The sequence below is a fragment of the Saccostrea cucullata genome, unplaced genomic scaffold (assembly GCF_032062105.1).
Source record: "Saccostrea cucullata isolate Sc308-1 unplaced genomic scaffold, CSIRO_AGI_Scuc_v1 ctg45, whole genome shotgun sequence".
NCBI classification, from domain to species: Eukaryota; Metazoa; Mollusca; class Bivalvia; order Ostreida; family Ostreidae; genus Saccostrea; species Saccostrea cuccullata.
In genome coordinates this window covers 188,347-216,022 of record NW_026939164.1, presented here as the reverse complement: position 1 = coordinate 216,022, position 27,676 = coordinate 188,347, and the positions used below count along the sequence as shown (strand labels likewise).

General features: G+C 31.8%; 1 protein-coding gene across 4 annotated transcripts; it reads left to right on the top strand.

The window, feature by feature from the left end:
• The first annotated feature begins 487 nt into the window (after window positions 1–487).
• Window positions 488–26,070, top strand: LOC134252427 (uncharacterized). 4 transcript variants are annotated; one of them, XM_062734905.1, is made up of 14 exons: window positions 488–611; window positions 17,379–17,635; window positions 17,733–17,771; window positions 18,607–18,669; window positions 18,772–18,792; window positions 18,910–19,021; window positions 20,277–20,327; window positions 20,436–20,489; window positions 21,238–21,345; window positions 21,521–21,643; window positions 21,952–21,983; window positions 22,987–23,107; window positions 24,093–24,404; window positions 25,565–26,070. In XM_062734905.1, the coding sequence occupies exons 2-14, from the start codon at window positions 17,396–17,398 to the stop codon at window positions 25,768–25,770; spliced, it is 1,482 nt and encodes a 493-aa protein (XP_062590889.1). In that variant the 5' UTR covers window positions 488–611; window positions 17,379–17,395; the 3' UTR covers window positions 25,771–26,070. The 4 variants fall into 4 exon arrangements, with proteins under 4 accessions (XP_062590889.1, XP_062590888.1, XP_062590887.1 ...); XM_062734904.1 differs by lacking the exon at window positions 488–611 and adding an exon at window positions 1,903–2,056; XM_062734903.1 differs by lacking the exon at window positions 488–611 and adding an exon at window positions 8,181–8,540.
• Window positions 26,071–27,676: the final 1,606 nt, after the last annotated feature.

Below are 27,676 nucleotides of genomic sequence, written 5' to 3'. Positions count from 1 at the left end.
GCCTTTGCACCAACCAATCAAAGTTTCTGATCAAATAAAAGTATTCTGATTTTTATACGGGAGCATATTGTCAAGAGTAAAGTTTTTCAAAAGTAGGTTGAGGTCAAAGAATACTGGTATAAAAGGAATTGTCTTTTCACAAGGAAGACATAATAGAAATAGGAAAGCCATAACAAAGTATTTAGAGGTTATATGTATGGTTATAGTTTCTCACAACTACAACGAAACTCAGTATCAAGACCAAGAAGTCAAAAAATGTTTGTAGCCAAATAAAGTCATATATGCATACAAATCTTTTGCAGACATACAGATTAACAAATAGATAAAAGAGACCAAAAATTATATGCCCAAAAAATGACATCAAATATACTCAAAATGTCAATTAATTTTGCCATCATTTTATTTTGGGGGAGGGGGTTTTATTTGGAGGTTTTGAATTTTGATTTTATATGGTTTTATTAAAAAATGGGGGGAGGTCATAATTATTCTTACATGTTTACTTTAATGCATTTAACCAATACTGTATTTCACTACCCGCAGGTCTCCAGTTTTGTCACCAAGCTTAAGTCTCATATTCGGTGTAATTGTGATCATGATTTCCTTCAATTAAGGTAAGGTGTCTTTACATTGTACGATTAATTGTATAGTTTCCAAAATTTAGCTTTGATATCTATCTGAAAGCAAGCATACATGAATTCAAAAGTTGGTTTGCTTTAATTTGTAAAAGTGGAGTTTTAGCGAGGTGCCATTTTTGTGAATTGTCCTTAAAAAACCCATTAAATTTCAGACAGTAGTAATTTTAGCAATTTTAAGGTGCATAAAAAGATGACGGTAACTTTTAATATTGAATATTTTTAAACGATATTTAAATCAAGCGATCACAAAAACCCTTTTTAAGAATGCCAAAATGGATTGCAATATCTGCTTATACGGTATTTATGATTGTTTGAAATTTTAACGAACTTTTTTAAAGATTTAAAGCTAGATTTATTTCATATCGGAAGTAATACTGGAATATCAAGTAATATTTCCTGTTCGTTTTTATTGTTCTTTCCGTGTATTATAGAAATGTTAGTTTCTCTGCTCCCTATCGATTCTGAGTGGAAAGTTTCCAAATGTTTCACTGTTTTGGAAATTCCTGCACTGAGAAATACAGACAGAAATTGCATAATATAAAGTTCTAATAATGCTGTGCGTTCGTTGCATAATCAAAAATGAAATTCTACAGAAAGTTTACGCTCCCTAAGATATGGGAGACAGAAAACAGCACCAGGACTGCTGTTTATGAAATACTTTCATAAAGTAAATGGAAACTTTCAGTAATATTTAATTGTCATGAGCAGTAAATAAAGAACATTTTCGCTACAGCATTACAAATAATTAAGGGTAAAGTAACAAATTTTATTTTTATCCAAATTAAGAGAATATAATTACTGGTATAGAGTATAAAACGTGTGTATGGCTTTGAGATGTAGTACTACAATTGTTAATATTAATTTTTATTTGAGTAAATAATTACACGACTATATTCGTTTTCAGACTAGGTTGTTAAAATTCCTTTAACATCAATTTTTCTGGTAGTAGTCTACCTTGGTTTAAATTAATCCTGTCATATATTTTCTTTGATACAGATGGTATCAAGTGTGTCTTGGTGTTCCATGATAATTAATAAATCCTGCAGGTGCTTGTTGCATCCAATGGACGTGGAAATTTGATAATTATAACATAAGGCTTTACATGTTTTGCGATCAAGTAAATTGAGCATTTTGCTTTGTCTGGAATAGCGCCCTTGAAAGAATTACCGGTAGATAAATCACAGTGTGGACGTAAAAAATTAATCGATGTTATATCTACTTTCGGTTTTCGAGTTTTGTTTCTTGTTTATAATGCATATGTTTTCGAAGTAGAATGCGTAGGACATACAGTTTTCATAGTCTATCACTACTTTTGCAAGATTTAATTTTTAGGGATTTTTTTTCTATCTATTATTACATTTCGGCGAAACGAGTTAAATTTAGGACCCTTTATATTTGCAACAGAAATACGACAAGAAAAGGTATGTCTTTGAATTACATGTACATATTGATACTTTTGCTTGATATTAATCAAACTGTACTGACATTTTGTTTAATTCTTGCATATGGAGAGTGTTTAATTGCTGTGCAAATTTAAAAGAGTTTGCAGGGTGCATTTATTTGGCCTAGATATTTATTTATTGCACCCTGTTTACCGAATTCGGTTAGTCAGTTGTAATACACACCTTGTCGATTCTACACTTCTTGACGATGAAAAGAAACCTCTACAGAGCATTATTGAAATTATATTTTCAAGATTATGAATTTTCAGCATGTCACAATGCTAAAATCCGCCTTGGAAAACACTACCAAATTTCAGTATGATCGATTTTTTTAGCCATGGATAAGATTATTTTCGACAAGAAATAATACACCATAAATATTACCCTGGCAATTGAGACTAGCAATTTATGCACTCTGTAGATATAATCTGAGAACAGATTTTTTAATGTATTTCTGCAAAAACAATAAAATTTGAAGAAAAAAATTATCTGATGTACATGCAGGTTTTACATATTGGTGTATTATCATTATTTGGCAATCATTTAACATTTCATGTATTTTCGGGTCTGCTATTGTAACTGTTTACATGGTCCTTTGTAAAACATGCTGGTGCTTTTTTCACTAAGGCATTTAAAGTCTTTTTTCGGTTCGATGGAACGATTGGCTAATTCGGGTAAATCGGCTGGGATCTATAGTGCGACACATTCTTCTAAATCCCACAATGAAGCTGCATGGTTTTACGCATTCTACACTTTTTGAAAAGAGAAATATATATACAAAATGTATATATACACCTCATGTATGCAGTAAATAAGTTTGTCGTCAAACTTTGCTTTGTTGACATCGCTTATTTCCTCGAAATTTGATGCATCACAGGTTTAGCTATAATCCCTACTTTGACAAGAGCATACATGTAGATAAAAAGACATCGAAAATATAAAAGCAATTTTAATAATATAAGAACACAAAGTATTCTGAACAATTATAAAAGATTTTTTTCCTGATCTGGTTTTTAATTTGTTTTATAAGTTACAGTATTTATGAAACTTGATTGAATTTGTATATGTGTAGCGATTGCTCACGATAAGCTGACCAGTTCTGTAGATGTGTAAATGTACTCGGTTATTATAGATTTCTTGCGTTTAAAAGTTTCAAATAACTTGTGAGTAAAAAGTGCAGGACACTGTGAAAATAATCTTAAGGTTCAGTGGTTGTTGCAAAATAAAAATAGGTTCCTATTGCGAAATAATGTTCAACATCTTTTAATTAAAATTGAAATTTCATAAGAAGACATACGCACTGTGGTATAAGTGATTTAGAGTGGTTTAATCGATGTTTTTTTTTTTATTTGATCTACCATGTTTAATCTTTAGGTCTGATATTATGTAACATGTTTAAAAAACAAATCTTGTATTAAACAAGAAGATACGTTGCCTCGATTTACCAGGGAGAAAATCGATCTTATCAGTACATAAAACTATTCAAAGATTTTAATCATGTTTTATATTCTATAATAATAATTTTACAAAAAAGTAATGGAATTTAGTGAAGTCTTCTGATCGAAAGGTGAATGCGTAAGGATGTTTTCGTAGCATAAGTGTTTAAGAAGAAATATCATATTGACTAACAATTTTTAATATCATGTACGTTTTGTAAAGCAAAGCCCGTTTTGTCTTTGAGGTCAGGGTGAAACGGTTTTCGATAGAGGCCGTCACGTCACACTTAAGTTTTGTATGTAGTGTATCTGTTTGAATGAAACTCCATTTACACTATACACCTAAAAGTAAAATTGCTCTATGTCATTGTTGTAAAATAGCACACACTCTCTACACCAAAGTTTTGTGTGTAAAGTGTCAAATAAAATTCTATGTAAATTGAAAGATGGTATATATGTTTCTGTGACGTCCCACAAGATGCCTCGAGTGCACGAAGCTTTACTAAATATAGAGAAATACCGACAAGATTCATTTATGAACTACATGTATAACAATACACTGATCTTTTTAAAAAATAATCTTTTCATTTTAAACTTGATGAAAAGTTGTATATGCAGGCAGTGAACCTTATGGTAGTTTTGCTAAGAAAAAAGAATTCCAATTTAATATTTCAAACAGTTCTTCTTGGCATGGACATTCTATCAAGGAGAATACGATATAAAATTTATGTACAATTAGTTAAAGCAGTGTGTAATACAATCTACGAATAAAACAAAAAATAGTCTATATGAAACGTTAAATAAGGTAATCACTTGTAATGAAAAATATGAAGATAACGAACAGTATTCAAGATCAGAAGTCCATAAAACAATACAAAATAGGAGCAAAGCAAAAACGGAACTCCCAAACATCAGAGGTGGGATCAGGTGCATGCCATGGAGGGGTGAGCATCCACTGCCGACCGGGCGGTCATACCCGCCGTGAACTCCATGTCATGATCGGGAAATAATGAAACAATCCGTCGTCAATTCCGTGTATAAATAATGGAGTAACAATTAGTTGAAAAACGTCAGCATTTGATTCAATGAAAAATTGTATTTGCTGACAATGTCACTGTATCGACCATAGAACATACGAAATGATAACTTTAAACGAGACTGCTATATTCTTGTTTCATCAACTTGCATATGTCAATAATTTACTTCTTTTTAGAAATTGTTCATACGAAGAGCATGCTCTTGCGTATCGAATCAACTGAGATATATAACTCCGTACGCAGGTGATGAAGGCACATTGCTGCATAAGTAAGGAAAATTACATTACCTTTAATGTCTTTCTCAAGTAAAATATCCAAATATGAAACAGATGTCTCAGCCTCTGTGGTATCTTTTATCTCAAGCTCACCGGGATAAATCGTATCTGTATTCTGTGAAACATTATACCACATTACATGTACACAGAGCATGAAACGTTTCTGACACCATCAAAAAACGTTGGTATAAGTTGATGAAGAGTTTTCGTGGAATTTGTAACAAAACTGGAAACTTTTACTCATTGATATAAAGTGTCAATGAGAAACTAGTACAGACTACACAACATTAGTGAAAAGGAACGGCTGCTATCATTAGCTAAGATTACAGCATGAATTCAGTTATGTCTATAAGTCCTTGTTTTTGAAAAACGTTTTGATATGAAAGACAGAAACGAGGGGAATCTACTGAAAATGAATTTACTCAAATCGCATTAATCATGTATTGCATGTTTAAAATGTATTAACAAATCCATCTACATTGAGGCATTAGTATTGGAACGTATATGATTTTGTCGAACTTGTTTTCCCGTTCTTGTTCTTGTTTTAGTTCTTTTATTGTGAAAAATGTTCTAAACGTTTGTAGATATAGCTTGATTTTTCGTAGAACTTTAAGATATTGCGACCTAGTAAAAAAAAGAAAAAAAATTAAAATCAATAATTACATGTCTATGCAATAAACTCATATTTTGGCTTCAAGGCAGTTTATTTTTCATACCACAATAGACATGCAACTCCTTTTCACGAATCCACAACTTTCGTATCTCAAATTGTTCCATTCTAAAATCCCACATTTCAGGTTTCAGTACAATTGACAAAGAAGGCCATGGGGGATATTTGATTTCATTTCCTTTTGAGCAACAAATACACACAAATGTATTGAGCGTAAATAAAATTTATCTCTGTAACATGAATAGGCCTAATGTATGAAAAAATTAACCTGAAAATAGTTAAAATACGTTAAACAGAAAAAAACAAAACGTGTTTTGTGTAACATTGATGCCCATGTATGGCAGCTCACGTCGAAGGTTAAAGTTTCTGTAATACAACCCAAACTCCATCGTCAACAGATAAAAAATAAAGTTCCATGAGAAAGGTTTTGTTACTAGAAAAGCACCTGTGAAAGCCATGCACCATCTGTTCAAAACTGATTTTTGAAATGAGATAAAAACTATTGGTGCCAAAGGTATCAAAGATACATGTGAAATATAGATGCCCTATCACAAATTGTTCAAAAGATTTAGACATATCATATTGTATAATGCATGAGAAGGATTTGATTTATAGATTCAGAATACCGGTAATATATCCAAGGTAAAATTCTTCAAAAATAGGTTAAACTCCAAGGTCAAGGCCAAAAGGGACAAACTGGTTAGAAGTAAACCCCAAAATGTCCTTTTTTATTCAAAAGAACGGTCTGAGTACAAAAATTATTCCTGTGGAAAAAATTTATTGATTGAAATCAAGTTTGGAATTTCCATTTCAAGAGAATTAAATAATATTCCGATAACATGGATAATATTACATTTTTAACTCTAAATATTGCTTATAATTGACTCGTCCTGCTGTTTATTCATGTAGTCCTTCATTCATGAGCCTTTCGTAATGTTAACAGGGACATGAAATAATCTGCACAATAAAACGTACCTTTATTATCATATAGATTGTGAGCGCAAATATCACTTTTAATTTGTATCATCAACAGCATTTAAGGCTATTAGAAGGCGGGGTGCAATTGCACCCCTTTTAGTTACAATAAAGTTGGAGAAATAAGAGGATTTATTTTATTTTAACTAGAAATAAATTTATTCATCGTTTAGATTTTAATGATCTAATTTGTGAGAGTCGAATTCAAGGATGCACGAGAACTAAATAAAATACATCCATTTATACCCAAAGCCCAAAAAATGGTGCGATGCCTCGCATCCTCTATCAAGAAATCTGAATCCGTTCGTTATTTTTAATATATTCGATCAATGCATACTATTTATGCAAGATATATTACTGTATTCAGCGGCAGCTCACACAAATTGGTCCGACCAAAATAGTTCCATCATGATAAGTAGATACAACATTATTGTCCATGATAAGAGTAAAGTTGTGTATGTCATACGTTAAAGAAATCAAAAATAACGTCAAAATATTATTAGAAAGTCACTTTCCCCCCGAAATGCAAATAAAAAATATCAATATTCCTACGCTCGCTCCCTCCTCAGCCTTTTTTTTTTTTTTACATGTTTGATAACAGAGAATAATTAGGTCATTCTTCGATTCATATCTTTTCACCGATGAATTGATAATACTACATGTATATCAACAATTGTATTAAGTACATGTTTATAGTCCGTTAATTATCATACAATTTTTTCTTAAAGAAAAAAATTAATCATTCTGTGTGTGTGTATTATTAAATGACGGAATTTTCAATCCCTGGCCTGCTCGTGTGTACACTTTGTAAACTGTAGGGTATGTGTGGCAAAACGAGAACTGGGTTGGAGATTCGGGTTCGTGTTGAAGTTCAGCATACCATTTTATATAGAACTTGAATTATGTAAGTAATTTCTGCGACAAATACATTAGTATATTTCAGTTATTTTCAAAACAAAAAAGGTTTTCCATGTTTTCAGTGTAGAATTTTCCGACCCGGTCCTGATTTTCCCAACCCGGGCATTTTAAACACTTGTTGTTGCAGATGCAAATGTTAGAACAAACTATATATAGTTCAACAGGGATTGTATAACTTTTATTAATCAGAATTCGTATTTATATGATCTAATTAAGAAAAGAAAAGTTTTGTCTGCCATCGTAACTTCTCGACAAAACAAAAAGTGTTTCTCCGAGCTCGCTGGATGCGTTTGACAGCTCCATCGCACGTGTGTAGACCAAGGCTAATGTTGGTCTTGCAGACACAGGTACATGTAGGCCTATGTGTACTGTTTGTTAGGAGACTGGGTGACCGTAATGCTATGGATCACGAAATTTACAACAGTTCCATAATTAGACAATGCAGTTTTTTTTATTAACGTCATTATAAACACTGTTAAACATATTAAATCTAACAGTCGAATATCTTTGGATATGGGGTAACCCATATCTATTCTTGTCACCTCTATCATTTTCATCTTGATTATATTAATCTAACTTTGCCTGAGTACAGGAGCAAACACATATCCTAGGGTCGTTTATTCACTGTAAATGGTGGGAAAAAATCGTATTTTTATTCTATGTCGTTCATTGACTGGTTCTGCCTGTCGTACAGTGCATAGCAGACAGACAAGGCCAGTCTACATCGGTCATTCGAATTTCTATTCAATGTCTCATAATAACAGGTTGCTGACAAAAGAATGATAATAACTTGAAATATTGTAAATTGTATAATTAAACAGGAATAGAGTCAAACACATCTTTCATTATTTAATGCAGAGAATTATGACTTTCTTTAGAAGTTCAGTAGGACAACACTTACAGAGGTCTGCTTTTGATATACTTCAACCACTTCATCTTCATGGTCCCGAGAGCGTTAGAAATTTCTGTGTTTGATAAAAAATGCTTCTGGAATTCTGAATGAATGATGCTGGGGATTCCCTTTGGCAAACAGACACGTGATAGAAATTCGCAGCCGGCGATGCCATCAGTTATATTTTTGGTGTATTTATTTTGCATTTGGATGTATTTTGCTCCCATTGACTAGACACATTCGGATAAAATGCAACCAATGTAAGTGACTTTCAATACGTCTTCGTGGCAGTTTAAAATTTGTATATCTTTTTTCAATCCTCTAGTTTATAAGTTTGTTTCAGTGTAGATTGGTATCAGATTTGAACAGGGTCGTATTGTAGAGTTGTCCTATTTTTCGATTATCGACTTTAGTTAGATATCGGAGACTCTTGTAAAGCAGTTATTATCACACCGACGAATTGTTTTGTTAATTTTCTCTAAAAAAGAGCAAACTTTTCATACCGGTTCTTTTACTCAAAGTTTTAGAAATTTGGAGAATGCATTCTGTCCAACTCAATTAGCGCCGGGTTCGACGTTAATTTCTTTCAGACATGAAGATCAATATCATCTCGTTCAAGGATAAAAAGCTGTTGGTGTCTGGAAGTAGCGCAGAATGCCCTCTTTATATGTTGTTTACATTTTGCATTTTTTGCTTATCTTTATATCTGTTGTTTTTATCTTTTAATATAGCTGATTTTTTTTTCGTTTAAAGATTTCGAGCTTCAGTCTGAGCCATGTAAATTCGCATATTTTGTCTTGATATGGCGTTATAGAAACATACGAATTGCTTAAAATCTCTTTTATATAGCTAGCGTATAGGTTCAGAAAAAAACAGATATTTAAAACAGTATGCAGATAATACAAATACCGCACTGTTGACATTTTATGAGAAATATGTAGACAGATGTACTGAGTCGAAAACAAGGTAATCACGTAGAATGCGGCAGCAACGATTATATAATCATGATAAGGTCTATGTTTTACTAATTAATCCGTATAAACAGAACACACTGTTCGCTCTTTAAAGCACCAAAAGTTGACCGAAAAACAATGTGCGCATGAATTTCAATTTAATTTCAAGAGGTCAAGAGCTGTATTAGGTATGGGAAGATGAATATCTACATGCTGGTGCTTTCATTATATGGTGTTACACAGTAACAGTTGCATAATCTTTGAAATGCTAAACAGTGAACAGTAGTAAATTGTCATTTCCTGTATGAATGTAATTTCGTCGTAGTTTTCTTTTAATTTTTCCATATTTTGGGAACAAAATATAGCAAAACATTGTCTTTTGTTTTATTAATATGCTTTTAATCGATATAAATAACATTTTAACTCAACACTTGGAAACAAATCCTTTTTAAAATAGTTTTTAAAAAGGATTAATATCTCCACATATTCATTCCGAATGGACCATTTCAGTACAATTTTCAGGGGAAGAAATAAATCCAAAAACCTTTACAAATTCAGAAAACTTCGTGCACGATTTTTTGAAATTTGCAATTCTAATTCTGTTGAAATAACACGTGAGTGAAATACGCCAAAAATTACAAAAAATAAGGTTATCTTCCTTAATTAGGAGTAAACAATTAACAATGTAATCTTGTGTAAGCACTCGTCTGATATCTTTTCATTTATCGATAAAAATCTCAATCAAATTTAATCTCATTAAACAAAAGCCATTTCAACAACAGATGCACCCACTATGAATAAGACAGAATCCTTTTCGTTGTACTTTAAAATATACAACCATCTGCATCACGCAGTATTGATTTATGAGCAACTAGTTGTAATGTTGAAATTCAAATTAAGAGTGCATGAACAATTGAATTTAAGGGGGCCGACTATAGTTTTATTGTGTGAAAACTACAATAGCGAAACTCTTCTTTTTTATACCATATATAACTTACATTAACTTCAGTGTACATACAAAGTTCGGAGGAAATCTACCGTCCAAGTATTTATGAGGGACCGTCTCAAAATACAGGTACATTTACTATAGGTATATATAGGAAATGCCAATTTTTAGCACTTTCAAGCAAATTATACAAATACTACAATAGACATTTTGTTCAAACTATAATATTCGATGAGTATTACTATATTATACAATATATGTAAGAAACACAAAATTCTACCGTCTTGTTACCAGAGGCGGCATCTCAAACTGCCAAAAATTAGCAAATTTTACTATTTTTATAGAGTATTACAAAATATGACGTACACAATGGATTCACATGAAAACATAATAAAAATATTGGAGATATTCTCAAATTTCTATGTTTTAAATTTCAAGAGCGTATGTTTATTACTTTTTCTTAAATAATATTATTTCCCCTTTTTTTAAGAGCTACAGATTATCATAACGTCAAAAACACACTGCAACGACGTCAACCTACCTATCAATTGCAAAATCGGTTTAAAAATCAGTTATATCAAATTGTAATTACATTTTTATATCTATAATTTCTTAATTTTGTTTAATTTTAATAATTAAGCGAAAAAAATTGCATTAAAACAGTAAATACGCTTCATTTTACTATGATGCGCGAAATATTGCGCAATGGAAACTATAGTCGGCCCCCTTAAGATGAATTATATACGGAGATAACGAATAGTATTCAAGATCACAGGTCAATTAAATAATACAAAATTGGAGCAGAGCAAACATGAACCCTCAAAACATCAGAGGTGGAGTTAGGTGCTATGAAGGATTGAGCATCCCCTTCTGACCGGTAAACCCATCATGATCGGGCAAAAAATGGGAAAAATCGGTCGACACTATTATGTTTGTGAATAATGGACGAACAATAAGTATGAAAAACGTCAGTGAACATTTGACTCAATGATAAATTGTTTTTGATAACAAGGTCATTGTATCGACCATAGAATTACAAAATGATAACTTTTAACGAGACTGCTGATATGTTTGTTTCATCAACTTGTTTTTCGATAATTTACGTCGTTTTAGAAATTGTACATACATTGGGCACGCTCTTGTATATCAAAACAACTGAGAAATATTTAAACCCCGTATGCAGGTGAAGGAATATTGCTGCATAAGTATGAGAAGTGAACGATTATATTCGTAATCAACTGTGATTATCGCAAAGATTTATGATATGCCGCAGCCATTATTCTTGAAAAAATTTTTTACAGATGTTTGGACTGGCTTTATTATTGCCAAAAAATTATTAACATTCATTACGATGCTTTGCATTTAAGTCATCATTATCCTACATAATGAGAGAGAGAGAGAGAGAGAATTCTAGATGCCAAAAAATTAGCTTAACCAGTGAATCGATGAAATCAGAAAACAATACAATTTTATTTCTAATTTATCAACATGAAAATTTCCACAAACATTTTTCGATAATATATTTACAAACTGATCCATATTTTATATACACGGTGTATTTATGTGTCTATGTACATTGCATATTATGTGTTTAATGATTGTGCTTTGTAATCCGTTTCTCTGTTTAAATATCGATTTGTTAAAATATAATGTTATTTGACAAATATTCAGAGTTGGTTTAGAGGGTCTTCAGAAATTATGCTCTTTGATATATAAATACATGTATGTCGAATTGAAAATAAAGCATATTTAAATTTATTTTCTAAGCAAGTCATTATTTAACAAAATACTATGTTTTTTTATTAGAGCATCGCATGTCCTTGAGTCTCGTTTCACAGACTAAATCGGGATTATCCGGTGTCATTTCACTTTTCAACACAGAATTTCAAAAATTTACTTTACACTTAATTTGATGATGAAACAGAGATGCGTTCTCTAATTTATGTATTTATTCATACATGTAAGTACATACAGACACTTTACAGAGGTATCTTATAGCATGTGAATCATTTAAACGTGACAGGGAAAAGAAAAAAACACCTCTGCATGCCTATGCTCAATGTAAAATAGGGACATTCTAATTTTAATATGTTTTTTCGAGAATTAAAGCTACAATATTTCACTTTCACGACTGGTAAACCCCATTTGATGAGCAAGGGTGTCTTTTCGAAAATTGTGAATTTCATGGCCAAAGAGTCAGGGGTTCTTGTGTTAGGGCGGGTACCATAGAAGCTGAGTAAAAAAGCAAGGCAGAATCTAGATAGACACAGGGTAATGCCAGGGAGTGGATTGTGACGATAAATTTTGTAAAAATGGCACGAGAAGGGGAATATAGCACACTAATTGAAAATATAAACGTAATGTGAAAATAAATGTAGGGATTTATTTGTGGTATTCTTTTGTGTCGTCAAGTCTTTTAAATATTATTTTTATCTTTTAGAAATTTGTTTCGTGAAATAATTTATGTTGTCATGTCGTTTTTCTATATAAAGTACAAAATTTACACTTTTTTAGTATATCGATGAACGATGAACTGATTACTGAAAGTGAAACAGACGTAGGGCTAAAATGGAATAACCTCCTCCCACCCCCGTTCAAAGTAGACTACTCTGAAGGGTATTAAATAACCGCTTTGAGAGTTTCAGGGACTTCTTATTCTGAACGGCTGTTGGAAAGGCGGCTGTAAGCAATAAGAAGTTTAAAGGAGAAAAAAGGGTAGAGGAAGGGTAAATACGTTAGCACCAGTGACAAGAATCCCGGGGAATTGATGTGAGATACTGGGAGCTGTAGATCTGAATAAGTCGAAACTCCTTGTATCCGCTATCAATAGGAACCTGGAGCAGGGTGCACGGTGCCATGTCAAAGATTTATACCTGTAAATTACGACAATAGAAATCAAAAAAAGGTGTAAGATTATTATACTTTTCATGGATTTAAAGCAATTGATCAAAAACTCAGGAATGATATGGTTGCTTTATTTGTCAGATATTTCTTTTTTTTATTTGCTGGCTACATGTAACTGATATAACCTTTAGATAGGAGCAACTTTTTATGTTATCAGAGTTAAGGAGAGAAGTTCATACATTAGAATAAAGCATTGTGCGACATCAAATAAGTGGAGATAAATAATGATTCTAAACAATGTACATAATTACAGAGTAGCATTGAATTCATGTATGAAACATATGGAGATAACGAACAGTCTTTAAGATTAAAAGTCCATAAAACAATACAAAACAGGAGCGGAGCAAACACGGACCTCCAAAACATCTGAGATGGGAAGAATTTAAATGATACACAAAATTAATGCGTAGTCAATCAGCAATTGTACCAGGCATGTATATTAGTATTTTTTCTAAAACAGGGAGAGGGGGGCAAAAAAGGTTATCGAAAAAAATGTCAATAAAAAAATTTACCTACTTTGAAAAACTTTTTTAAGTAGGGGGACTGGAAAGCATCAAGATAGCATCCAATCTTCTTTTATTAATGCATACCCGATTAATTACAATGATTTAACTAAACTTAATTTTTTTGTTTTGACGAAGAAGAGGGTTTGAGGCAACTAGATTATCAACGAACAATTTCAATAGTACTAATGATTCGAAGAGAACCCCCTCCCAACTTCCCCGACTCCATCTGAAACAATGTGCTTGGTTAGTAAAATTTATTCAAAGGCGTGTGACACGTTGTCATTGAAGTTTGTATATGACCATAGTGAAAAAATCATAAAATCTTGGCTTATAATATTTTTGTACAATGTAAGCATAAAATTATTGGGAATTTTCTTCAGAGAAAATTATAATCTGACATAAAGCACGGATATTCAGTAAACATTTTCGTGCAGATTTAGAACCATTTATATATATAGCGTAGGTTAATTATTTATGTACCTCGTGTCCACACAAGGGAATTTCAGAATTCTATAAATACATATATTCATGTATATCTAAATTGGTTTTTCCCTTCCTAGAATAAAAGTATTATGTCAAACCTTATTTCCATTATTTCACAAGAGATCTAACTCTCAATCATGGTGGTATGTACTTTTTTCTTTTACTTTCGTTACCAGTATTTTTTTATTATTACATATCAAATGAATGCATGTAAATATTTTGTTTATCTAAATTTACCTGTATACAGTACACAGTTGTCCATTAACGTGGTAAGTGGGGCATATAGTCGTATCATTCAGGCAAGGAGAATATTTTTTCTGAGTTAAAACTGATTGTGATAGCATTATCTGGCTAAGATCACGTGCCACGATTCTGACACTAAACATGAACCAATGTTTACAGTGTGTGTCAGGGATCAGATTGGATCTACAAGGTCTAAAATCATTTGACCACATGCCTGATTCTTGGACAAATCGAACAATTACGAATTCATTTTGTATTTTGAACATTTAAAATCGGAGTTAAGTTTGATTTCAAGTATACAGACAAACTCTTTGCGCTGTCAAATTCATTTCAAAATGAAATTGTACAAAGTTGCTATTGAAAGGATCGTGTAGTAGAAAATAAAAAAAGAAGCGGGAAATAAATCTGGACAATTTTTCCCCTGGTTTAACATTTTGAGAATATAAAAAAGTCTGAAATATGAGGATGTTATTTTTGTCATGGTACATTTTTGTCATAATTGGAACTTTTAAAATATGCATATTTTGAAAAGAATTTGAATCAAATTCAAAAGCAAAATTTACCTGAAAACTTTCAAGAGCAAGTCTAAAAGAAAAAGTAAAATGTTTTATGCAAGATACATATGTAGGGAGAGAGAGAGAGAGAGAGAGAGAGAGAGAGAGAGAGAGAGAGAGAGAGAGAGAGAGAGAGAGAGAGAGAGAGAGAGAGAGAGAGAGAGAGAGAGAGAGAGAGAGAGAGAGAGAGAGAGAGAGAGAGAGAGAGAGAGAGAGAGAGAGAGAGAGAGAGAGAGAGAGAGAGAGAGAGAGAGAGAGAGAGAGAGAGAGAGAGAGAGAGAGAGAGAGAGAGAGAGAGAGAGAGAGAGAGAGAGAGAGAGAGAGAGAGAGAGAGAGAGAGAGAGAGAGAGAGAGAGAGAGAGAGAGAGAGAGAGAGAGAGAGAGAGAGAGAGAGAGAGAGAGAGAGAGAGAGAGAGAGAGAGAGAGAGAGAGAGAGAGAGAGAGAGAGAGAGAGAGAGAGAGAGAGAGAGAGAGAGAGAGAGAGAGAGAGAGAGAGAGAGAGAGAGAGAGAGAGAGAGAGAGAGAGAGAGAGAGAGAGAGAGAGAGAGAGAGAGAGAGAGAGAGAGAGAGAGAGAGAGAGAGAGAGAGAGAGAGAGAGAGAGAGAGAGAGAGAGAGAGAGAGAGAGAGAGAGAGAGAGAGAGAGAGAGAGAGAGAGAGAGAGAGAGAGAGAGAGAGAGAGAGAGAGAGAGAGAGAGAGAGAGAGAGAGAGAGAGAGAGAGAGAGAGAGAGAGAGAGAGAGAGAGAGAGAGAGAGAGAGAGAGAGAGAGAGAGAGAGAGAGAGAGAGAGAGAGAGAGAGAGAGGCAAAGCGTTATATGGATATTGGCGATGTATCACAATTATCAGACGTTTTCAAATAGCTATATTTTCTAATATTTTATATTTCTTTTTAATATTCTAAAGATGGTGTATAAATACAAAAATGAAATATAATACGATTTTCTTTACGACAAATTACTTTGATATAATTTTCTTTAACCTCTTCTAAATTAAATAATACCGGTCACGGTAGCCTAGTGGTAGAGCGTTCGCTTCGTGATCGGGAGGCCCGGGTTCGATTCTCGATCGCGGCGCCGCGTCATACCTAAGACGTAAACAAAGGTAGTGACTGTTCCTTCGCCAAGCGCTCGGCACAAGAAGTGAAAGTCACGGGTCTTTCGGATATGACCTTAAAAACGTAGGTCCCGTGTCACGGTAGGCGTTGGCACGATAAAGAACCCTCACTGCTCAATGGCCCTGAGTGCCGAGTATAGGTCTAAATTTGAAGCCCTTCACCGGCATCGGTGACGTCTCCATATGAGTGAAAAATTCTCAAGAGGGACGTTAAACAATATACAATCAATCAATCAATCTAAATTAAATAGAAACTCATTCAACACTTAACAAAATTAACACATCAAGATAAAAGCAATTGTCGTGTGCAAGGAATCCATGTGCACTAGGTTCAAAAATCTTTACCTGTATGGCCAACACAGTTTTCCGGTCTTGTTATGAGAAAAAAAAAGTCGTGTTAACTAGTGTGAGGCAGAATTCCAGTGGTTGTTTCTATGCTTCTGTCACAGATTACATAAATAAGATTTCATACTAATATATCATATTGCATAGAATTTGATGAAACGATGAAAATAGAACAAGCAGTGAGTTTTTTAAAAATGTTCTCTCGTTGTAAGATAGGACGTATTATATAGTCCAGATCCACTGATTGGCAATGTAAACTCATTTGTTAGCATGCGTCCTTGTCATGGTCAGTATTTAGAGGCTATATATTGGTTCAATGTTATTTTCTAGACAATGAATAGAATAGATAAAATACGTCAACAATTTAGAAAAGTAAGACCCAAAACATAAGAAGACAAAATATTAGTGGGTAATACACTCAATTGAATGGCCTTAATGAAAGTGAGATAAGAGACAGTGATCATGCTAAATTGTTTTTTTTAAACAATACACATGCACAAAGGAAGTTGATATCAGGTGCCTTGAAGAAGTAAGCTTCTCTTTAACAATAAAAGGCTTGAGTGGGAAAGGCTTGAGTGGGAAAATTCATAGTTAATAAGGATATAAATTTGTATAATTAAGAAACTACAATTCCTCTTTATTTCAAAAATTTGATATTTGCATCACTTACACTTTAATTTTGATATTTGGAATCTGGAGAAAAAGTTGCAACAAGTGAATGAAGAGTTATATCTTATTATTATATTTGAGGACTAAGTGTGAAGTTGCTTGTAGTTCCAAAGTAATTCCGGAAATGAACTTTTCATAATTGGGTAACTATTGTACGAGATACACTCTTCCACTTACATGTATATATTTTGCATCATTTCAGTAAGCAAGCTATTTTAAGCTTCTCTGATATAGATTTAGTGTCTTCCTCAAAATGTACGTGGTTCATATCTTCATTTGCATCGTATCTTTTCATAATAAGTTAAATTAATCCACTCAGTTGTTTAGATTACTATAATACATATACTTCACTTTAGCTTTCTTTTTTTTTTTTTACTCCACAGAATAGCAACGGTTTATTATGAAACGTTCTTTCAACCGCTCAAAGTCTTACACTGAACAAGGTTACGTTCCTGTAGCGACTGAAGAATCTGAAGCAGAGGACGTTTTTACATCTGATAGTCCAGTGTTAAAAAAGTCCAGTCCACGAAGAAGTTTGTCTGACTCTGGTGCAGATAAAGTCAAACGTTCAATTGACGTGGCTTCGAACACATCAAACACCGAGTCCAACATGTCGAATGCTCAGCAAAATCCAGAAGAGGTAGACATAATATTTATCCATAAGTTCTCTATGAATGTGCAAACCTGTTTTATATTGTAAATCTGTGTGTATTTAACACAATTTGTTGTCAATGTAGAGGACAGAAATTCTTCAGGGGGAAGAGGAAGACACACAGGTACAATGCTTTACTTGTAGATAAGTTTCTTTAAAGTTATCCTTCGTTAATAATGTAGATTTTTTAAATTTACAAAGTACAATATTATACATATATCACATGGCTTCGAGGGTGACATCCCAGAATATTTGCTCCGAGGTGACAGGAAAAACCCTGGAGTGCTATGTCACCCGATGCCGAAGTGGATCATGAGTAATGAGTACATATACTATAGTAATTCAAACTGTCACATTTGATTTTTTCGTCATTTAGAATATTGGAATTCAAGTACATTTTACACTGCTTTCTGCAAGTGTTATATATATTACAGTGGAGTAATATACGTATATTACAGTGGCAAAATTTACTAGTAATAGTATTTAAAATTATTTATATAAAGAGAAACCTGTTTGAATATATGCACAAAATGCTGAAAAAAAGCATTGTGCATGCTTATATGCAATTTGATTTATTTTGAACTTGAATTATATTTTATACTTGAATTGAAACGAATATCTGCATATACAATCTGTTCTTCATAGCTACCTTTCTAAGTCTGGGTTTATTCTATAGTGCTGATCCTCTGAAAAATCTTTCAACTGAAGTGAGAGATAGTCCATTCCATCTCACATGAGACTGTATATTTTAGTTTAAGTATTTTAAGATTTATACATCCGATTAAATGGGAAATTTATATATTACAGATAATTTAGGAGGACTGGTTTTTACTTTCAAAAAAATTTAACTAAATCAGTCCATTATTTAACATTTCAGTATTAACTTCCTAGCAAAACCTGAAATATTTAAAACTTGCTAATAATAGAGAAGTTGTGTAAAAATATTGATTAAATTTCAGGAGAATACCGTGGAAAATAACATACAATGGCCTACAGGAAATAAAAAAATCATTTTAGCCATTGTAAGTATCTGTTACCGATCAGTCAAAATTCAAACAAAATATGTTGATAATTCGAATTAAATTTTCAAGGTTACTTTTGAAATGATTTTTTTCTTTCTACAGGGCCTATTTACAGTTTCTTTGGTAAGTTTTTATGTATATGCCTACATGTATGTGTCGTAAGTAGTGGATTAATTTTATTTATTTTTAATTATTCTGTACTACTGAATTTTTAATTGACCAGCTCTCTTCAATATATAGGTACTCCATTTATATTCTTTGGTGAATTTCCTTCAAGAAAATAAATCTGAAGAGAATTTTAATTTACCATCACAAATGTACAGATTGAATGGGAGCAAAATAAATAGATCAGGTAAAATTAATTGTTATACCCCCGCTCCGAAGGAGAGGGTGGTATACTGTTTTACCCTTGTGTGTCTGTCCGTCCGTGTAGCTGTGTGTCCGTGTGTCCGTGTAGCTGTGTGTCCGTCCGAAACAAATTTTCGTCACAGTTTTCTCAACAACTACTCATCGTAGATGCTTGAAATTTTAACACAATCTTCTCTGAGGCATGCCATATGGTGGGATACATTTTCGCCCAAATCGGATATCAACTTCCTGTTTGTCTGTGCGTCTGTCCGTTTCATACATCACAAATTTTCGTGGCAGTTTTCTCAGCAACTACTCATCGTAGATGCTTGAAATTCTAACACAATCTTCTCTGAGGCATGCCATATGGTGGGATACATTTTCTCTCAAATCGGATATCAACTTCCTGTTTGTCTGTGCGTCTGTCCGTTTCATACATCACAAATTTTCGTTGCAGTTTTCTCAGCAACTACTCATCGTAGATGCTTGAAATTTTAATACAATCTTCTCTGAGGCATGCCATATGGTGGGATACATTTTCTTTTAAATCGGATATGAACTTCCTGTTTGTCTGTGGGTCTGTCCGTTTCATACGTAACAAATTTTCATCACAGTTTTCTCAGCAACTACTCTATGTAGATGCTTGAAATTTTAACACAATCTTTTCTAAGGCATGCCATTTGGTGGGGTACATTTTCCTTCAAATCTGATGTCAACTTCCTGTTTGTCTGTGTGTCTGTCTGTTTTAACATCACAAAATTTTCGTCACAGTTTTCTCAGCATCTACTTATCATAGATGCTTGAAATTTTAACAAAATCTTCTCTTAGGTATGCCATATCTTGGGATACATTTTTTTTCAAATCGAATATCAACTTCCTGTTTGTCTATGTGTCTGTCTGTTTCACATATAACAAATTTTCGTCGCAGTTTTCTCATTAGCTATTCATAGCGGATGCTTGAAATTTTATTACACCCTTTATTGAGGCATGCCATATGGTGGGATTAATTTTGATATGAATCTGATGTCAACTTGTCATATTTTTCTGTGCATCTGCCTGTAATTGAACTTGTGTATATATATAAACATGATAGTGCTTATTTACATCAGAGCGGGGGTATTACTAGTGAGCATTGACTCACAGATTTCTTGTTGGATATGAATACTGCATTCAGAAATACTTCACTTTGGGTATAATTTGTTTAAACTGCTTGAGGGAAGGAAAATGAGATTAATTAAGCCTGCCATTTTCTCTTTCAGAAACTACCAATTCTTGTCTTCTAACCATTGATTATACAGATCAAATCAAAGGTACCTTACTGATTTACTCTTTTTTCAATTTATTTATACGCTAATGATGTTTATGTATATTTTACATGTAAACACTTAAATTTAAAATACTCTGAAAATATATTGTAGAATATGTTGATATCAATCAAGATTGTACACCAATAGAGAACCTAACAGGGAAAGGTAAGACGTTACAAGTAATTAATTGAATTTATATTAAAAAGTTCAAAAGTTCTGAAATTTCCACTGTCTGTTTTTCCATTTTTAGTGTATAATATGCAATGTTAAAACACACAGTCCGTAATTTTGCGAACATTTCTATAGGAAAGAATGCCCCAGGGGTAGGGTATAGCTACAATGAGCTGTCAAAGATTTAACAGTTTCTTCTCAAGAACAATAAATTGCCATGATCAGTCATTTTAATAACGATGTGTATCTTCAATTATTGTGGATTCAAGTTTGTTCAAATGATAACCATCAGGGGTAGGATAAGGGCAAAATGGAGAAACGAAGTTTCAATTTGGATTTATGGGGGGAAATCATTTAAACATTTCCATCTCAAGATCAACAAAGCCTTGATCAGTAATAGATAACGAAGCATACTCAAGAAGTTTTGATTTAAGTTTGTGCAAATCATTACCCCCAGGGATAGGGTAGGTTAATATTGGGGTATCATAGCTTTACATAGGAAAAAAGAGGAATAAATCTTTAAACATGTTCTTCTCAAAAACAACAAAGCCATGATTATTCATATTAAGAAGATTAGTGATTAATGTAGATTCAAGTTCATAATAAGACACACAGAAGCAGGAAGAACCAAATGGGAGATTAAATATATATTTTACTGACAATCATAAAGTTTAGGAAAGTTCAGTTAAAACTCAATGTTGTTCTTGTTGGGTAAAAATGGTGTGTATTTTTCCTTTTATAGATATTAAATATGAATTTTGCAATCCATCACATTATACGTATCGTCCGACGAAATGCGTTTGTGCGAAAATACCGAGTAATTGTACCAAAACTGATACGAATATCAATTGTAAGTAGAATGCATATAATTTTGTGTGTAGACAATATTAATCTTATTCACTTAAGATTGAAGTTTTTTTTAATTAAACCTGTAAATTTGTAAAACTATACATGTATTTACTATATATTTTTGTTTATTTCAATCATAGAATTCCATTAAGCGCTGCTTTTATTCAAATATTTAGGCTCAGACTGCACTGGGTTTTTTCCCAAATGTCGTCATAATACCTCTCGAGTGATATGTGGGGAAATCCGAAGGTGTCTTCTCTCGGATGAAGACTGTGGAAAGTGTAACTGCAAAGGAACAGGTACCATTGCAAATTTCTGTCCATGCATTTTTTTTTGTTCTAATTATTACATTGGTTTTATTTTTGAGAAAAAACATCGATTATAAATTCAAAGCTTTAATTATAGTACTTATCAATTTATTCACAGGGGTCGGTAACATACTGTATTTAATTTTACTAATCACTTTATATACAAAAATTCCTTTTGTATATATAGTGTCTACGTAAATTTAAATATAATATATTACAAGTGTAAATTTATTTATTCTGTCAAATTTTCTACGTGATTTTATTTATTGCGCAGTTTGAGGGTAAAAAATTTATTGTAGATTTTACTGGAAAATATTGCCACTTACCAAAAGTGAGTATTCGCATTTCTACATGTATTCATACGCCAATTCATTGCACATACATTTATTAAGGGTTAATCTAAAAGTAATGATCACCATATTTGATTTTTCAAATTAAATTTAACAGACATGAAGTATTTTATACTTGTATAATCATACTCTATCTTAAGCATTCAAGTTGAAATTTCAATTCCTGACAATAGAATAAACAATTGCCTGAAAGATTTTCACTGATTTTTAAGAAAATTTCGACCTTTTTGATTTTTAAAAAGTTTTCTACATTTATTTCTGAATGCTTAAAATATTGAGCTGATTTCTGGTTTATGATTTTATATATAATGGAGTTATAGATAAAGACTGCACTCTGGGGTTTTTCGACGAAATAAAAGCATTTAAAATTTCAATAGAACTAGATTACATTCACCAGTAGGAGGCAATATCTCTGCTCGTTTAAATTAGATAAAGTATTAATATATTTCAAAATAAACAATTGTCTGTGTAAAAGAATATATGTAAACTGAGTGGAATGAGCAAATTTACATGGCGAAAGTTTTTTTTCTTTTAAAAAGCAAACAATTGTAATAAGATCAAAGGGTCAAATGGAGTTAAAACAAACACAAGAAGCACATACACCATAAGTAAATGTCTACAACTATATGCTTTTTTGCCTAAAAAATGTATCAATATCATAAAGAAGGAATTCAAAGGTCAATGCAATAACAATACTGGACAAATGTGATGATGCAAAAAATGAAAAACAGAGATAGTGTGTGAAATCAGAAAATTTGTGAGAAACGTGTTTCAGACAGCTATTTTCATGTTTCTTTTGGTTGAATTCCTTGAAAATAAGTTTTGAAGAATTCATTTCTTTTTCTTCTGTTTTTTTTTTATTTTTATACAAATATTGGTGTGCTGAAAACCAAAAAGTCTTAACTTTCATTAATATGATGATGGTAAGACAACTGTAATATGAAAAATGCCAGCTACGTGAATAATTTCTATCTGTTATTGTAGAAACTGGAATGTAGAAGGTGCTTGCCAAAGGATTGCACTTCATTGCCTCCATGTAATAACAGTACTAAAAACCCTTGTCAAGATACCTTCAATTCGACTGTAATGAATTGTACCGAAAAAGGTAAAATAGTTTTCTGTATTTCACATGTATTCATAATTTAATTCTTTTCTTGTTATTTTATAGATTAAGATGAATCTAGCGGGTTTTTTAAAAATATAATTGTATAAAATCATTTTGTCATAATAGGAAGAATTTTATGTAAGCATTATTTCAGTAAAGTTGTTGGATTGTGATTGCTATCATGATCACGATAATGTCATGATTCTTTTTAAAATGGGAACGTCAAAAAATTCTTGATTTAAACACATTTTATTGAAACATAATCAATGGGATTGGACACAAGTTATGGCAACTTAGAATGTCCTCTCCAACACAAACAAATAAAAGCAAATTTATAAACACAATACAATAATTCTTGCCCTGCAAATTTGATATCGTGTACTAATGCATCAATTTTGATATATTGTATGGCGTTAGAAATGCCATTGCAACTAGTTGCCTTGAGATTCCTGACAAATTTCATTCGATATCTTGGGCCTGATAGCAGTGGTGTATTTCAGGCAAAATTTACAATTATCTTGATTGTTTTTCATAACTCTGAAACAATCATATCAAGCCATTCGGTTATGTATAATGTAAATCAGGTTACAATGATTTCTTATTGTTCGTTTTAATTATTATTCTACTTCAATTTAATTGATGCTTCCCAAGGAGAGAAGCAAGCTTTGGAAAAGCTACAGGGCTCCCTCGGCAACGAGTTGATACAGGATCCTTGACGTCGTGAGGATGCTCCATATCTTGCGCTTCAAATTGCCTTGTGATTGGCAATATTTTGACTTTGTGTACACTTTTCTTATACCCCGGTAATATATTGACTTGAAGCCAGTTGAAGGTGATTTAAAGCAATTTGTTCATGTGGAAGTATTTACGTGTACTTATCCAAAAAAAATTAGAAAATATTTAGATAAAAAAAACGTACCTGGCTGATGCATTTTTAAAAAAAATATTATTTGTTATATATACATATATATATTTTTTTTTTTAGAAAATGAAAAGGCAAAGGACTGCTCTCTGGAACAGGATAACACAGAAAAAACACCAAATGATTATAAAAGAATTGAAAAAACGGAAAATGGAAGTGCAACTTCCCAAAAAAACACATTCTCAAACGCCACGCAGAGTGATCGTAAGACATGTTCACGGACGTCGAAGATTGGTTTCTTTGTGCTTGACTGGGTTGTTTTTGTTGCAGTAATATTTCACATTATGTATGCAATCTGTCAAAATAAATGCACTACAAGGGACTGCATACCTGACTTTTTGAAAGGCAGAGGAACCACATTTTATTATGTAGCAGGTAATGATCTTTATGTGACATTGAACATAGTTCTTATTTATGACACAACAATATACAGAATATACTTGAACATTTATTTATTGTATGAAAGAAATCGAAAGTAACGAAATTTTTCAATAATTATTACCACATGTTTGCAAATTCAACAATCTACTACTGAGACTGCGAAATAGAAATTATTCCAAGTAGAAAAATTGACATAAATTGGAATACCTTTGAAGAGTGAGACATTGTTCCGTTGTAAAGAAATTACAAAAGGCACTAAAAAATCGTTTTAAATTTGCAAAATGTTGGCTCGAAAACCCTTTGTCAAGATTTAATTTGCTTTCTTAAATTTTCATTTAAAAAAACAATTTCTCTATATACTATTTGTAAGCTACATGTGGTAATTTTGTTTCATATATGAATAAACATTAATGGTTTACGTGATGAAGTTATCTGCAAGATTTAATTGAGGAGAGTGTTTGAAACACATAGTGAGTTTTGATTCTTTTTTTTTTTTACTTTGTAATTTAGTTTAGATAGGAATAACCTATTTTCCAATGAAAGTAAAGTATGTGTTGTCATGAACCTATTTACCGTAATGAAACATATAAGAATAAAGATGACGAATACTAATATGTGTGTATTCCAATTTTTTTATTACAATTTTTACTTTACTACAATTAAGTGCTTCATCACAAAAAGCTTACCACTCATGTATATACATGATAAACATGACTAGGATCATCTTCTTCAAATTATAATGAACGATAATGATTTATTATTATTATTATTTCATATTTTATGGTGCAAAATAAATAAGGGTATAATTATTTAAGAAACACATTATAAATCGTGTTTCTATGTAATTAATTTTTGGCCATTCTCTTCGGGCGATCTTTCAAAAGAAGCTCCGGATAGTTATTTTGCCATATTTTTTCGTGATTATTCATACTGAAGGAATCTCTTAAATTTTCATAAAATTTTGTGGTCATTAGAAAATTATCATTTGCAGAAGGTGAAAATATTGCTTCCAATTCTCCTTAGGAAAGTGGAAAGCTATTTTATGTAGTAGATGTGGCTAGTTTATACTTAACCAATTTTCTGAGGAGAATGTATCCTTCTATAAGTGAAATTATTCAAATCTTAATAGATAATAAACAAACTTTCTATTTCAGTATTTTTATTGGTCGTTATTCCACCCATCGTAAATTGCGTTACGTGTTGTTCAACCGCTTGTGACGTTATTGGAAAAACAATTCCATTTGTAAAGGCGGGATTTCTAGTGGTGGTACTTTTTCTATTACGATATGATGACAAAGACAGGAGAAGAAATGTGGAGACAATGAGATTAAGACGAATGGAAACTACCAACAATTCATGATCTGTTGCAAAATTTAAAAAGACAAATTGATGAACCAGTACAAATTTTCTGGCAGATGTAGCTGTCAAAGTGAGACAGTAGAAATGTACATGTTTTAAGAAAACAAGACAGACTCAACTGAACAAAAAAAATCTTAATAATTAGTCTCTGATTTATTAACACACATTTTTAAAATCATATATGTCTTTGTTATTTTTTTTTTCAAACAATTTAAATAAGAATGAAGTTCAAAATTATGAGCTTATATGTTAACATTATTTTATCTTGTTAAATATTACACTATTATTATGTTGATTTCTTTAAAATCCTAAATGTATGAAAACATACATATTATGTTCTACTTTTTTAAATTAAAAAGTTTTATTTAAAATCGTGATGATGATTTTTTTTTAATAATGAATGCTTAATTACACTGTTATGAAGTACTTTTATTGATGTCATTTTACAAATAAAATAATCAGGTTTGTTGAACAAAATAAATGAACAAGTTATTTCGATTAGAAAAAAAAAATACCTGGTCAATTTATATATTTTATAAAATGTATTCTTTTCGTTATTATATGATTCATATTCTCGTATCATTAATATTTATCTACTTTTCTCAATTGAACCACTTTTATGGTACATGTGCAATGAAATGTTTTCTTTCTTAAATAACTCGGATAGAATTTTTCAATCTTTTTTTTTTATCATTCATAGTCAGGCTATAGTAAGAGAACTCATACTTTTACAGTAATTTATTAGTAAGTTAGTAAACGTTTGTTCAATTATTTACATCACACTTTACCAGAGTAACATAAGTTGTGTTTCATAGAATTCCTTATTACTTCAGTTCAATTGATTTTCTAATTTCAAATTAAAATTGTGAAAATGTAAAAATTGTCATTTTGCGAGTGTATTAATATTGTAAATAGAAAGTGTGTTGACAAAATCCCTGTATCTGATTTTTAAAGCTATATATTTTTGTACAAAATATATTTCATTTGTTTTTTTTTTTTTTTCATTTTTGTCAAAACTTGACATTTCATAAAAGCAGTACTGTTATTCTTCACAGTTAATTATGTTTTACTGTAACCTATGCATATTAAATCAAAAATACAAGTATTACTGTCTTTTAATCAAAAGCCATGTATTAATGAATTCTGTCATAGCTGTTTATTATATACGAAATTGTTGAATTTATTTGTTAAAAATTGTGTTATATTAAATAAAGTTCATAATATGACATTAAATCTATTTTTTCTCAATTTATAACAGTTGCCCACGTCTAATTTTCAATCTTATTATAATTTGTGTTAATAAAATTTTTAGAAGTTCCTTTCTTTGAAACTCAGTTTCGCGGCAAAATTGGTCGTTAATGAAAGTGTTTGACATTGTGTGAAACATTGTGTTTATTTTCCTAATTTCCAATGAACGCCTTTTTGGTGTCTGGAACATACGTTTCATAAAAATGTTATACTGAACAATTGAAATTTCAACATTTAAAAAAAAGAATCAAAACATTAAAAACTACAATGTTCTCAATCATTCAACAAGCTTAAAAAAAAATTTACACAAAAACAAATCTATCGTACATGTATAGAGTGTACATCTTCGTGATCTTGTTTTAAACAACATATCTTTAGCTTTCTCGGGGGCTTCTCACGTATAAAGGAAAAAAGACCCCCTGGTTTGACACCAAAAGGAAATTATGACTACACTGTAACCATAAAAACCTGAGTTGACACCATCAGGAATTAGGACATGTATCCTCGGATTGACACCATCGATCAGAATATGTAACACTCCAGGCTCCGGGGCCATATGATAAAACGGAGATAAGTTCACTTTAATCTCAGTCTCACTTTCACCAAAAGAATTAGTAGAAAAGTAAGACTACGTCGACCATTGCTTCCAAACTTTTCAA

Excerpts from the sequence above, each read along its gene's own strand:
- LOC134252427 (XM_062734905.1), top strand. The coding sequence starts at position 17,396 with ATGAAACGTTCTTTCAACCGCTCAAAGTCTTACACTGAACAAGGTTAC. Across the intron at positions 20,328-20,435 it reads TTATACAGATCAAATCAAAG|AATATGTTGATATCAATCAA; the intron begins GTACCTTACTGA and ends AATATATTGTAG. Across the intron at positions 21,644-21,951 it reads GTGTAACTGCAAAGGAACAG|ATTTTACTGGAAAATATTGC; the intron begins GTACCATTGCAA and ends AATTTATTGTAG.